Genomic DNA, 15292 nt, shown 5'->3' on the forward strand with positions numbered 1-15292 from the left:
GGAATCTTCCCTCAGCGACACCTCTGAGCGCATGTTCACCCTGAAAGATGGCACCTTACATCAGCGAAAAGTATACCCTGATGGTCCTGATATTCTCCTAGTTATACCATCGCACCTGAGCGCCGCAGTCCTTCGTGAGCTTCACAACGCCTTAACTGCTGGCCACCTTGGTGTTACTCACACGCTAGACCACGTGCGCCTTCGCTTCTAATAGACTGGCCTAGCCCGTTCATTGCGGCATTATATCAGCGCTTGCGACCTGTGTCAACGCCGAAATGCACCGCCTACGCTTCCTGCTGGGCGTCTTCAGTTGCTCGGCGTCTCACCCGAGTCCTTTTCCGTGTCGGTTTGTACCTTCTCGGGTCCTTTTCTACATCTACTTCAGGAAACAAATGGCTAGCGACGACGCGTGCGTTACGGTCCAGCTATGCGACAGACAGAAAATGGCGGACTATCGTCTCGGTTACGTAATTTTAGTACACGGTATTCCACGTCCACTGCTAACTGCCCGAGGCCATACCTTTCTAAAGTCGTCTATGATATCCTGCGCTGCAGCTCCACAGAGCACAAGATCACCACGTCATACCATCCCCAAACGAACGGGCTTACCGAGTGCTTAAGAAAGATGCTTTGCAAGTACATGTCAGCTGGCTACCGCGTGATCGGTACCTTGCACTACTATACTTGACATTCGCATTTAATTCATCCCGTCACGACACTGCTGGATACTCTGCGATTTACCTTTGGTCGGACTTGCACCAACTTTACAGTCGGACTCATTTTTTTTTCTTTTTCTTGCAACTCCGACTAGTGAATGTGCACGCGGTGCTATTGAACGGGCTGGTTACGCGCGGCAGATAGTCCGTAGTAGACTTGCTGCTTCCCAAGGCACTCAGAAGCGCCTTGACAACCAGTGACACCGCAAAGAACGTTTGCTCCGGATGCACTCGTGCGAGTTTGGTACTCCCGACATGTGGGGTTTTCAGCAAAGCTCCTCCTTCGCTACACAGGTCCATACCGCGTCCTTCGACAAGTGACTGACGTCACGTATGAGATTGTATTCGTCAGTCCCACTACATCTTCCGTTCCGTCGTTCATTGACGTCGCCCATGTTTCGATACTCAAGCGTTAGCACCCTTCCTCTGCTGTGGGTCCTTAGTGGCTCCGAGCCTGCGCTTCTGCCACCGGTGGTCATGCAACGCGCTACTCGAACATGATGATGTCGACTTTTGAATTTAGAGGGACGCAACCATAAGCGGCCACTGCATGATCTGTTCACGACGATGTGCCTTACTTGATGTTTGCTGGCTTCCATGTTGGCCAGTTCTTGCTACCCTTGTAAGTACATCCTGTAAATTGTATTCCTACTCTGCTTCCACATAACAATATTACTCCTTTTATTGAGACTGTTAAATAAATCGACAGCAGCAGCAAGACTCATTTGTACAGTTTCTCAGCATCTACAGAAACGAAATAATTCATTTAATTAATCGATCCGTTGTGCACGGAAACTTTCAGGGGCGTACGATCTCGTAGAACCAGTGGATCACTGCGTTGGCTTTTTTCTCGTTTTCCCATGGGAGGTCGAGACGCCTCATGAAGCAGGCCTGCGAGAGAGGGTCAGTTTTATGAATATCCCTTTATAGTTAGGCGAGCTTTCCGAAATAAGAGAAAACTCAAGAGCAACAGAATAAGCGAGCAAGCAAGTTAAAAGACAAACAGAAGCGAAGGTGCATTCATTTCACTTATTAAGAGGAGAATTATGGTGCTCAAGGAATGTAACCACTCTGTGCCATGGAGCTCTCGTACGACTATATTTACGTTGTTTCTCAGCATCAGTTTCTAGGAAAGATTTGTTTGTGCGGAGTGGGAAGAGGTAGTATGAAACTGTTTCAGTGATGTTGGAGCGGCACCTCGTGCTTGATACTATGCCCCTATTATTATCTACCGTTCACAGCCGGTGGATGCCATTGTCTAAGCTGCTAGAACGGGGCTCTGACTCCTGAAGAAGCACAAAAACCCAGGAAAGGCGTCGAAAAAGGCGTCGCTACAATATCGCGGCCATCAAAAAGATGGTCTTGCTGAAAAGCACTTGTGGAAGGAACAACTTCACTATATGAAATGATCTAGCAGGAACAAGTAAAAAAAGAATTATTGATCCATTCCACTTTGTGAAGGTGGATGACCAGCCAAGATCTTTAGCGCACGGTACAGAGGTAACAGATAATATTGAAGAAAGGTACGAACATATTTATTGTCCTGATTTCTGGTCATCGTGACGATATAGGTACGCGTGCACATTCGCGTATCACTTCTGCTATTAAATCTATCCGTCGCGCAAGCCAATGAATGGCTCACACCCTCTTAAGCAATGGCTCATAGCCCCGTAAACGCGGCCTCCCCATTACGACGACAGAAGAGATGTCAAATTCTGCGCTGGACTGATGAGCGGCAACGGAACCGGCTGTGGCAGGAGACGACGTTCGAGACATTGTTGATGCTGATAGCTTTTGTACAACGTAGCTAGCTGTGGAAGATTGAACTCGTCCACGTCGACCTCTTGACGCCGAATGCGCTTCGCGCCATTCTCTGACTCACGGAATACGTCGTCGGTTCTTGCTAGCTGCGCACTTACCATCTCGCGGGCACGCTCGTCGGCCGCCGCGTTAGCGTCCGCACGCCGTTGACGATCACACTCGCGTCGCTGCTCCCCTCGTCGCTCTTCACACGCGCGCTGGTCTACTGCAGACTTGACGACGCGCGGCCTACCCACCGCACCGGCGGAACTTAACTGAGACCATTTACGTCGTTCACATATAGAAGCGCGACGTCAGCCGCACTCGAAAGAGCCATTGGCGAAGATAGCTTTTTACACAACGGAGCCAGCTGTGGAAGAAGACAACGACGAACGCGCGAGCAGTGGCACGAGCACGTTTGCGCGGTTGCGCCGAGGGGCGCCAATGAAGAAGACGGCGACGTTCGAGCCATTGCTGAACTACAATACCTTGACCTTAGACTACGTTTTCCTAGACAATCATGTCTGTTGGAAATATTTCCCCCCTTCTGCCAAGTCCCTGTTGAACTTCACCTCAAGTCATTCTAAAGTAGTAAAAAATGTCATTTGGATCTGCGTACTCCATCAGGCTGGAGGAAGCTGGGTACCTGGGTAGCTTAATAACGGGATGCTCGGAGAAGTTGATTCAATGGGCAAAAAACTCGAGCAGGTAGGAGGCCGAAGGAAAGACCAGGAAGAACGTGGTAGTTGTACCCTACGCACGTCGCCTGTCTCATGGCCTGAAGAACGTTGCAGGTCGTTATGGGGTGCCGGTTGTCTTTTCGGCTCCTGGAAAAATAAGTGCTATTTGTCCGGCGGTCAAAAGGCGAGAAAGTAGAGCAGAACGTAATTCTAACGCAAGGTGCAAAGTGAAACATGTTAGTAAGTGTGTAGGCCGCACTTCCAATGTGGTGTACTTTTGCCCGCTCAAATGTGGGCGAGTGTACATAGGGCAAACCGGCTGGTGCATCAATGTAAGACTTAGAGAGCATGAATTGTCCTTAGACAAGAATGATTATGCGCATGTGTCTTCACATAGCCGGCAATGTTTGTTTAACCATACTGATGCATCCATCAGATTAGTCGTGGAAGCAGCCCACATTGAGCGAGATGGCACGTGGTGCATTAACTAGTCTTCGATCGCGCTTTTCTCAGCAGGAATGCAGTTACCTAGATAGCTTTATACGGTAACAGATGCCCTGTATACACGTGGCCCGGTCGTTTATTCCTCGATTGACCATGTGATCGCCTGTGTCGCTTATATACCTGATGTGTGTTTCAGTAAACTTAGTTGTGAGTCAGCGCTCCTCCTGTGTCCTTTCACTACGTCGTCGTCTTGTCCGTGCTGTTACCATTATGAGTACCCTTTCGCCCGCTCTGTTCCGTCGAGGCACGCTCGTGACGTGGCGTCGCATCCAATTGGCTCTCCGTGCAGGTGGGTTCATGACGTGGCGTCGCAGCCAATGGCGATTTCGGTGCCGTTTCACTGCTATACATTACAGACTCCGGCTTTTCTTCGCATTGGGCCGTTTGACACTTTATCATCACTAGATGGTGTCGCAAGGAACCGAGTGGGGCGCGCCGCTTCTACTAAGACAGACCTTAAACGGCAGCGGAAAAAGGAGATTGTGTTTGAGTTTCCGCGTAACGGAAGTGTGCTTTATCATATATTCAAATTACCATCCGACGCTATCATGTTTGCAGGTTGTGTCTAAATAGTGCTTTACGTGTTTTGCGACCACTTTTACTTTCAGAAATTCAATTATTTCAGCGAAGCTTATGCGCCACGCGGAGGGCCTGCGTGGATCGAGATGCGTGGTTCAGGATGATTTTTCTCATAAGGACATCGCCGACAACGCCGACACCAACGCCGAATTTTCAACGACAAGGGGCCCTTAACGCTGTCGCTTTAAAACGCACCAGGCGTCTGAACGCGCTGCTCTACTCGCAAGGGGTTAATAACTCAAGGGACGGTTCAGGGGAGTTGAAGTGGACAATAATGCATTGTACTCATAGATTCGTTTTAGGCCCCCATGACGTAGCGCCATCTTTCCCCATTGGCTGCGCCGTCACGTGTACAATGACACACGCACTAGGCGAACCTTTAGCCTACCCGAACCGTGTTCCCGCCGTTGAGCCGGAGAAGACTGCTCATCCAGCAACCCGGAGGCCCTGGCCCGATTCCCGCCCAGACCAACGTTTAATGATTTTTTTTTTAGAGCCATAGATTTACTTCGTTTACAGGGACATCCGTGAGAAATTTGACGTCAATCCGAACATTTCTGACGTGTTTCGATGGACTATTCGATTAGGTCGTCGAATCGAATTGTCGTTATTCGCAATGGCGAATATCTTTCGAACTGTTTCGAAAACGTCCCATTGTCAGCTCTGCAGGTTTGAAGATGAAACTGAAGCAAAAATAAAGCAAATTTCAACCCTGCCATAGTCGATGTAGTAAAGGAGAATTTACGCAAGATGTGCTACGTCGCCCAAACTTGGAGCGAGGCTTTTTCGAATAAAACCGGAATCATCCGCACTCAGAGACGCTATAAAGAAAAGCTTTTCCAACGTGCTTCTGTTACACTTCTGCAATCAGTCCTCTACGATTAGTCAAACATTTTTCCGGCCACGCTCACTTCGCTTGTCGTTATCACGACATTGAGAAAACCGCGAACCGTGACATAGCGTGTGCGCACTGATTATGCACGATTAGACCGAACAAAAGAAACCACTTCTCTCCGCTTGTACGCCTCCATCACCATAAGGCTTCTGCGATTGGTCGAGATGTTTTCGGGCATGTGTACGACATCACTCTGTCAATTCGTGTTCTATGAAGACACATTTCCGTGGAGTTTAAAGCCTTCCGTTGTAGAGCGCTGCGACGTTCGACAGCCACCGCAAGCTAAGGCAGGGGGAGCGGGCCAATGGCAGACGCCGGCACCACCCTCCTCATCAGGCTATCTATTGTTGAATTCCAATGGCGGAGTCGGAGCAGCCGACGGACTCCGCGAGCGAGCACTCGACTCTGGCGCAGAGCAACGCCTCCAGATTCGCGAGTGGAACACAACCTGCGCCGCTGGAGCAAGGCGGAAGCGGAAGTTCAATCACCGAGTTACCCAGGATACCTTGCGTGTTGTCATTTGCTTCCGCTGTTTGATCCCAGCACCGCCGCACCGGTCACTTGTCTCTTCAGCGCCGTTCATCTGTTGTTTTTGCGGGATGGATATCTCGCCAAGCGTGCAGCAGCTTTTGCTTACTCGCGAGTCGTGACGGGTGGCGCCTCCCAGCAGACAAACGTGGCAAAGATAATACGTCACGCAGAGTTCCGGTCCACTCCGCCGATTTCGGCGGAGCATCTTTTTCTGCTCCACGGACCGACTCCCGCTCTGAATCCCCTCCGACTCTCTCATTGGAACACCTTACTCCCGCCCTCACTCTGCCATTGGAACAAACTTGCTCCGAAACGAGCAGAAAAACTTGCTCCGACTCCGCCATTGGAATTCAACATATGTTCACTGGGCCAGCCCGGCCCCACGGAACCTCTCTCCACCTGGAGAACCCTCTACGTCCCAATATTTTTACAGACTCCAGGTCTGCAGCCCGAGCTTTCGCCTCCGGCTCGACCTCAAAGGAGGCGGCGGCCATCGTCGGCAGCGAGGGCGCTGCTGGTTTTCATAGCATCAAATGGTTCCCGGCCCATATGGGAATCAATGTGCACTCTGAGGTTGTTAACGCCAACGAGTTGGCCCATGACTGTGCGCGAGGTCTTACACACCGCGGCGGTTCAGGTGGACTCACGGGCGGCGACTTAGGACTTTACAGGTAATCGCTTCTCACCTTCCATGAAATCTTGGCACAATATCAACTTGCTCGGCGGGCCTTTCCGCTACCACACCCTAAACTTAGTAGACCACAATCGTCGGCGTTTCGCATGCTTCAAATGGGGTCATTCCCCTTCAGGGGCCAATTCAGTCACCTCGCGCCTAATATAGAACCCCACTGTCCAGACTATGGGGAGGCGTACTACTCCTTATCCCATATGCTCTGGCAATGCCCTGCGTTACGCAGCTCATCGCTAATCACTCTAACCGATTGGTAGGCAGCCCTTAAGAGCGGCGACCTCTCAGAGCAACTACGGGCTGTCCGGAGGGCCTGCGACAGGGCGGAGGACCACGTTCTTCCGGCCCCGACGTGGGTGCGGCCCGCGACGGCTACGGGGACTCCCTGAAAAGGGTGGTACCTTAACGCTGGTTCCTCAGGACCATTAATAAAATTCTTTGTCTGTCTGTCTGTCTCTCCACCTCTGCGCGCGCCACGCTTCTTGTCAGCCAAATAGGTAAGAAAAACCTCTAAAGGTAGGCAATGCCCTTCGCTTTCGAAGCAAACAAGTCGCATCCTATAAATGAGGAGAGCGTTTGATTGCGTGTTACAAACAACGCAAGGATCGGGTCACCGGCCAATCCTTGCGTCGGCGGTTACGCAAGCTAGACGTCGAGATTGGAATAGTTATGCACGTTATAAGACTACCCCCCCCCCCCCCCCAAATTTCGCTCAGACATGACATTCAGCAATGGGCATTGTTTGGCATTATTTATCGGCCTGCAACTGTGTTCTGTTGGGAATAAACACGAGTACGCTTGATTGCAACATTATTTGATATCATCGTGGTACTAATTACGGCGACAGAGAAATAGTGCTGTCTTCGCCCTGCCGTTACTAGACTCAACGAGAATGTCCGTTTTATTCCAGTTAGCCACGGGCTGACAAGGTTGTCTTCCAAACCTTAATTCTGCTTTAAATTACTACGACGCATGCATGCCCTGAAGAACTATGCCTATTTATTTATAATGCTACATTCGCGCTTTTGATCAAGCGTACTTCATGGCAGGCAGTATAATCACGGAATCTTGCTAATGTGGCGAGTACTTGGATGTCATTGTTGTTTTACATGAATGGTGGAAATTGCTGTTCATTCATCGGAAACTATTCGAAAAATATTATACATTCGAATCAACCACATTCGATTTTGGCACTATTGGAATTGTATTCCAGTCGGTCTCTAAGATTACAATTCACACAGGCCTAAACATTAGCCGTAGAGACCTTGAAGATAGAATGGTTTAATAAAGATATGAGTCAGCGCAAGGCGCTGCAAAAGGAGTCGTGAAAATTATTCATACACTGTATGGAGTAGAAGCTTGCGTGCATGCTCATTCATTATTTAAGCGACTTGATAGCCGATGACGCGATTGTCTGTTCTACGCTGAGGCAATGTGTGAAGGTCAGGATGCGTACCATAAACGGCGCCACCAGTGCTCGCGGCTCGTGGTCGCCGGTAGGCAGGTCAGGTGGCTGTCGATAAAGAAGAAACGGTAGCAAAAATTTTTTATTTACAGTGGTTTATGTACAGTCTCCGTTACGGCTGTCTAGGGCTGTGTAGCCTTGGGCCGCAAATTAAAGGAAGCGTTAATGGGATACTGACACAATATTTTCGAGTCCTCCTTTTTGTGTTTTGTTTTTCCTTTGAATAAAAGCGCGCTTCCTCTAAACCCCAGCGAAAATACTCTCAAGCCCGACAAAATGTTAATATATTGTATTATGATAGATTTTCAGTGGCCGGTTTGAGCTTCGTTTCTAGTATGTCGTGTCGTCACGATGTAGTATGTGGGCACGCTGGTCACGGCGTTGCGATATTTTGACACTCGCTCTGGCTCGCTCGCTCGGTCTGGCTCGCAGCATACGAGGCGACCGAGCGAACCGGCACGTCTGTCAGAATGCCGCAATGTTTTGCTCCCGCTTCACGACATACTGCGTTATGACGTCATGATGTCACGAAACTGTACTCGTGAGAAATTAAACTGAAATCAGCTATGAAGGCTGTGATGTTAAATTATTTACGGCTCGCTGAGGCTTGTGTCATATTTTCTGTTCAGTATAGAGGTTTAGGACTTTCACTTAAGGCAAGAAGCAGAACAGTAGAAAATAACCTGCCAGTACCCCTTTGAAGAAATCAATCGTAGAGAAAGTAAATCGTTGAAGGAGCGCTACCAGAATCATGCGGATTTCCTTAGGCTGTTGAGCTTGAGCACGACCTCTGAAACCTTAAATCTGTCCTCAAGTACGCGTTTTTTCGTGTAACAGCGCAGCGCTCTATCGTCCCAGGCAGAAATGACGGGGGCTGTACGCGCAAGTAGTTTCACTTGGAACAGAAAGCAAACGCAGTAAAGCCAACACTACCGGTAAGGATGAAACGCTGCGCGACGCTGAAAGGGACGCAAAATAGAAACATTAAATAATCTTAGGTTAATTGAATACTCTTGCTAGAAACTTTCAATATTTCCATAATAGGTCAATTAATTAAAAATAAAATTGTGGCGTAGTATTATTTTTATTTAAGATCTACGTTCGAACCTCGGTCACGTCAGGGATTTCAAAGCATCGATTCTTATTCGGGCCATTGTGGCTCACTAAATGTTCTTAAAGCTTGCGGAATTGAGTATCAGGCTTCTTTATAGTTAGACGTGTTGAATATTTCACCATAAAGAATTACAGAATAAAGAAAAGCCGCCAAAATTCACGACGAGCAGGACCGGGAACTTCCAGGTGAAGTCGTCACACGTCTTCTGCTGTTGTTTCTTTTATGGCTAACCAAGTTTCTACTGGCGGTAAGAGTGGCTTCGTTGGTATTGTAGCAGAGTTATTTACTGAAGGAGCTGAAAGAAAAGCTATTTTTTTTGTCGTGTATCCGGAAAAAAAATGTCTATCCTCACACGGCATACCTGACTTCTAATGTGCTAGCATCAGGGCATCCCACGATTAGATGATAATCCTTCGACGCAGCTTTGTAGATCGATGTTGCCTCCAGTCCCGCAACCCTTTTTCTTCCTTCTACTATAGCGCTTGTGCAGTGATAGTAAAGACGGGAGAGGGTTACAGATGCATGTTTCCGTCAATGACTTACGAGGTTCTGCTCCATGTACTGTATCATGCAGTGAAGGGATTCGTTCCGGCCTTCCTTAGTCTAAAAAAAAAGGAAAGAAAAAGGCACAGGCGTGAAAACGTGGTTGTTGCGAGAAATAGCAGCGTTCCAAATTGCGTGACGCCCTGACTTGACAACTTTCTGTGCTCCACTGAAAAGGTAAAGCACGTAGACACGGGCACAGTTGCTGCGGGATGTTCTTGAACATCTAAGTATCTACGCCGTCAGGCAATCGAGTTTGAAACAGAGAAGTGCACTGCAAGACGGTTCCCTCGAAAGGTCATCCGCCACTGCGTAATTGGCGTGTATGGCGATTAGAACGACAGAAAGCTGAGCTAGTTGGTAAGGATTCATTATGCAAGAGAGAGGTGAGGCGTGCAGACAGGGCACAAGAGTAGAGAAGTGGACAACACGAACGTGTTGTTGTTCGTGTTGTCCACTTCTCTACTCTTGTGTCTTGCCCGCACGCCTCACCTCTTTCTTGCACAGTGTATGGCGAGCCTATTTCTTAGGCCCTCCACCAAAGGTCCTTAGCTGTTATCACTAACCCTGGTATGTTATTATGTAAATGCGGGGCAACGTTAACCCTGTAAGGACCGAAAGCAGTTCCACATGAGAGAAAGAGTGAAGCAATTTGTTCCCCTTTTTTGTAGCCATTTGTACACGTACATGAAGTACTATTTGAGTTATAATCTACGTAGAATAGGAATTCGGGGTCAATGTTATTTGCGCACCACGTGGAACGAGTACTCTTCTAGAATAGCAAATTATTAGCTTGTAATGGATTGTCTAAATAATGACCAATAAATACTACCTCCAGAACATCAGTAACGTTACTACAGGCTATGCATTCTGTTTTCCGTGCTTAAATCAGAATTATCAGCTAATAAAACGGTGTAGCATCAAGAACCATTGCAGTGCTAAAATCGCAGATCAAAAGTGTAGGTTATAGCCTCGAGTGACGTTCTGCTGACCACAGTGTTATACGCATGGGCTGCCTAGAAGGAAATGTCCTGACACAGCAACCTCCACCGCAAGGCACCAACCCACGTCGCCGCACCATGCACTTCTGCTCGCCACGAGAGTAGCCGCCATGGGCCCCTCGTGACGTCTTAGCCCCGCCCTCACGGCGAACCATCGCGAGTGGAGCGCCACCGCTGATAACTGGTTCGGAGCGAGGAGCGAGTCAGGCGTAGGGGTGGCAGAACACGGGAATGCGCACGCGCAATGGCCCGTCGAATTCTCCAAATCCCCGCATGGTCAACATTTGGGGGCCCTTTTACAACGCCCTTTTAACATGAGGCGTGCTTCTTCACCATTCTACTGTCATGAGGTTGGTTAACTTTAGTACGTATAGAATGAAACCTTTATTTGAAGCAGTGACTTGTCAGTCGAGGTGGAAGAAGTATAAAAATAAACAGCACTCTTTCCTTGGGCGAAGGTTGCAAGCGACATACTTCATCTGTTTCCACACTGCATTTATTAACTTTCATTCATCCATACGTACTCACAACAGACTATTCAATTTGCTTGAAACCAATGGTAGTCAGCTCAATGAAGCAACCTGTCTATACAGACGGAAATGTAACGACAGCACGGAATAAGTTGCGCCATTAAATTCTAACTAACTAACTAACTAACTAACTAACTAACTAACTAACTAACTAACTAACTAACTAACTAACTAACTAACTAACTAACTAACTAACTAACTAACTAACTAACTAACCAACTAACTAGCTAACAACTAACTAACCAAACAAAATAAACAACAGTGCACTTACAGCTTTTTTCCCCATGAATTTTCCAACGCAGTTGTAGTACTGCTGACAAAATAACTGTAGCACCTACGTTCACAAAAAAAAGAAACTGTTATGTCCGATCGTTCACATGGCCGGCACGCTTGAGAGCGAACCATGTCCGAATTCGCAAAGCCAGTGGGTACTCGTGATTCACATGAGAGCACGTTCACCGAAGAGTATTGCGCTAATGTGAGTAATCGGTGGCGGATGTCTTAATCGTGTTTATACCTCCACACTGCAGTTATGCTCAGATGGAAATTCCGGTGTTATTTAACAGTGCCATGAAGCTTGGCGAGTATTGACAAACATTCCTTACGCTAGAACACTTCGTTGCAGCCAGTCCTGATGCTGGATATATCAGTTAGTGAAGGCGGCCGGCTAATAACAATGAGCACTTACGAACGCAAAGCTTTGTGCATTCGGTTCCAGTTGCATCGTACTACTGAGTGCGTTCTGCCTCTCGTAGGACAGTTCAAACTCTTTGAACCACGCCAAAAAAACTGGGATAGTGTTTGTCTTGCCTTACTTCATTTCTGTCCTTGGTTTCTAAGAGATAAAGAAGTTTGCTAATTGAATAAAAACGCGGCAATACTTTTAAACATGCATGCACACAAGATTTCATAACCAAAGCTGTGCTCGCATTCACGAAAACTCTCATAGGCTAGAACTCTTCGTTAGGGTAAATGCTAGCCAGTCCTTATGCTGGACATTACAAAATATAAAGACGCCAAATAAAGGGACACACACAAGAGAAGAGAACGGGACAGGGCGCCCTGTCCCGTTCTCTTCTCTTGTGTGTGTTCGTTTTTTGGGGTCTTTATATTTTATAATGAACAGCTACCAACTAGCCCAACAAGAAGTGCTCATGCTGGACATAATGCATTAGCGAAGGCAGGCAGACAATGGCGAAGAGTCCTTACGAACGGAAAAAATTGGCGGTGCATCCACCATTTGGAAATTATTGACAACATGAATGCAATTAGCAGTATTTTTACAAGAGGTATGCGATTGGTGAGATAACTTTTATATGTTATTCTCATTATTTTGTTCTTTCTACGTCCGTTTTGGTGGCAGTCCATTCTCAGTTTGTCGCCAGCGTGTGCTCCAAGTGAGAGGCATGGGCATGGCTCAAAGTAGAGCAAGAAATGAGCGGAAAAGAAGGACGACAGCACGTCGGCCTCCGCATGGTACGCCCTATAGCGGTGGCGCTTGCCTTCTTGAAACTACCGAGCGGTAAGCAGCTTCTTGGGGAGAGGCATGCAGACGGCAAAAGGACTCGCCGAAAGAAGCACGTGGAGTGGCCTCATGTATGAGGCGTGCACTGCAGCACCAGATCATTCTCGTATTTTACCGAGCATCCTGCGCATGCGTGAGTTGCGAGAGAGAAATCTGGTGGCTTTTGTGGAGGCCTTTCCAAGCTCCGTGGACTTCTTGCTGGGGTCTCTTGCAATTCTTGCTTACAGTGTGCGCTTGCCTAGTACCACGGAGGACGACACGCCTTGCTACCGCGTAAGTGCCGTTTAAACTTCCGTCCAAAGGGGATCACAATACGAAAATAAGAACCGATAGAGAGTCCGTAATTGAGAAACAGCAGTTGCTTATCTTCAGCGGTTGGCCACTGTCACTGTGACGTATGTAGCATGAGGTCTGCGGCGTCGTAGTGCGTACCAGTGCCAGTGCCACTGTCTTCAGCAACTGGATGAGTACGTATGTGCCACATGGGCTCGCCCTCCCATGAACAGAAACTTAGGTATATCCTTCAAATAAATATTCACTCGAAAAAGAACTCACACTAACAACGTGTCCTTAATCGTCGGTCTGCGGCCGCGAAAGAAGCATCTCGCAAGGTTTCTAGAACTACAGCCGGGCTCCTCTTCCCTCTGCACAGGCAGCGCAATCTGGCGGCCAGGACGCGAAGAATTTGTCGCAATGACTATCCTTCAAGCGGCCGCACTCGACGCGGATGGGGCGCTGTCACTTTTATAATCCGTCGCGGTGGCTTAGCGGCTATGTTATTGCGCTGCTAGGCGTGAGGTCGCCGGATGAAATTCCGGCCGCATGTCGATGGGGGCCCAACCGAAAAGCGCCCGAGTCCCCTCCACTGGTGGCACGTTAAACGTTCCCTGGTGATCAAAATTATTCCGGAGTAGCGAGCCTACAGCGTGCCTCATAATCAAATCGCGGTTTTTGAACGCAAAACCCACGAATTCATTATCACTTTAATATTTTTAAGGTTACATATGTCTTGCTTTTCCTTGACATCCATTCTGGGGCATTAGTTAAGAATTGGCACATACCAATATAGCGTTCGTATACATGTGCCAAACTTATCTGTTCGGGCACATACGCAGTGGCACATATCCAGTAACCCAAGTTATCTACGATGCCAGACGGAAGTTAGCACGCATACCTAGTGGCCCAAGCTAGAAGACAACTCGGACACCGGAAGAAAAAATTTGAGAACGCTGACGCGTCGCCTTGAACAATGAATGCGATAGCATTCAATGGTCGCTGACTGCTTCTCACGCTTCCCGAAACTGAAGCTTATGTAACCGCAATCCTTGTGGCCAAGTACTGCACCAGGGTGGCCAATCCTGCTCTGGTGAGGGAGTGCGTTACCTGTTCTGGTCATCGGGATCAGGCCGCATTCCAGGCCTGTTTATGCAATCTTATTAACACGCTGATTTTTTTTAATCCGGTGGAACATTATTCGGCATCGGGATTTGTAGAGCACCACATGCGTGGGACGCGGGACGCACGATCGAAACTAGAGGTTATCGCAGACGCTATACTGCAGACGAAATTCGTCTACGACAAAGTGCTGCTGAAAACACGCGTCATCGCCCCGCAAGTGCCGATCCTCCGATTGGCGCCGCTTGGTCTCGGCGGCCGTCCGTTTGGCGTGTCGCTATACTTCGGCCACACGTCGCGGCTCTAGCTTGCGCTGCCTGGCGAGGGGCTGCCTCTTTCCTTGCCCACGGTCCACGGCCGTGCGTATCTCGTCGTCCCGTCACTTCGCCCGCTGCCTCGCCGCTTTGTGGCACACATCGCATGTCTGTGTCGTCTCTGCAGAGACGGCATTCTTACGTTCCTCTTCCGCTTGACACGTTCGAGGGTCAATTGTTGCACTCGCAAGTATAGGCCTACGCGCAACCACGACAGCTGGATGCGTTATGCTCGAGCGGCCGTGGCGCAACATAGCGCACCTAGCGCAAGCGAGCCACGCCTATTTACGGCGCGCACACCCATGCCAGCGAGTAGAGCGAGGAGGCGCCCAACCAATAGCGGCGATCGAGCGGATTCATGGGGATGCGCGCGCATCGGCGATGAACTCTGCGATCTTGGCCGGCCTCGTGTTGGACCTTGGCTCTGACTAGGCAAAGAAATGCTTGGCATTTAAAAAAATAAATCTGCTTTGCGGAATCACATTCTCTGCTGTGACAAGGGTGGATCCGAATTCACAAAACATTTCGTCAGTTAGTGCTCCTTGCCCTTGGCTGGCCGTCTTCGCTAATAACGTGCCCAACGTCAGTATTGTCTCGGCTTTCTCCTAAGGGTAATTGTAACAGAAGAGCGTTTTGCGAATATGGGCCTTGACTATTTCCGAGGCGTGGCATTGAGACTTGAAACATGTACTAAAATATGTGCGCATATAACGTTGTACGGTCTTTCTGATTACCATAGCAAATTGCTCGCAAATATTACGTTTTTTTTTCAGATCTTAACCATTTCTCGCTGACTGTGTAAGTCACGGTAAACAGGACGGTAGTGAGGTTCCTTGAGGTAGATGAAATAATTTAGTTTTTGAAATCTTCACCGGGTGCACGGTTCAACATGACACCTCGCGTTCTCAGCCATCCTCCTGAATATTTTTTTATCGCTTGAGGGAGACCGTGGCGTTTTGCCGAACTATGCTTGTAGACGGGCGACGAGAGGCGCATTCGTTCATGCGAAATG

At 48.6% G+C, this 15292-nt stretch overlaps 1 protein-coding gene across 2 annotated transcripts in view; it reads right to left on the reverse strand.

Annotated features, from left to right (window-relative positions):
- Positions 1-1461: 1461 nt before the first annotated feature.
- The window catches only part of LOC126539777 (uncharacterized), a 15569-nt gene continuing 1738 nt past the window's right edge, over positions 1462-15292 (reverse strand). Inside the window, exons 3-6 of one of the 2 annotated variants that reach the window (XM_050186616.3) lie at positions 11318-11380; positions 9516-9575; positions 7850-7906; positions 1462-1607 (exon numbers count right to left, since the gene is read on the reverse strand). In XM_050186616.3, the coding sequence (XP_050042573.2) occupies positions 1515-1607; positions 7850-7906; positions 9516-9575; positions 11318-11380 (273 nt within the window). In that variant the 3' untranslated portion in view covers positions 1462-1514. The remainder of the gene's footprint in view (positions 1608-7849; positions 7907-9515; positions 9576-11317; positions 11381-15292) is intronic. The other variant, XM_050186622.3, reaches the window with a different exon arrangement.

The sequence above is a fragment of the Dermacentor andersoni genome, chromosome 3, assembly GCF_023375885.2.
Source record: "Dermacentor andersoni chromosome 3, qqDerAnde1_hic_scaffold, whole genome shotgun sequence".
Lineage (NCBI taxonomy): Eukaryota > Metazoa > Arthropoda > Arachnida > Ixodida > Ixodidae > Dermacentor > Dermacentor andersoni.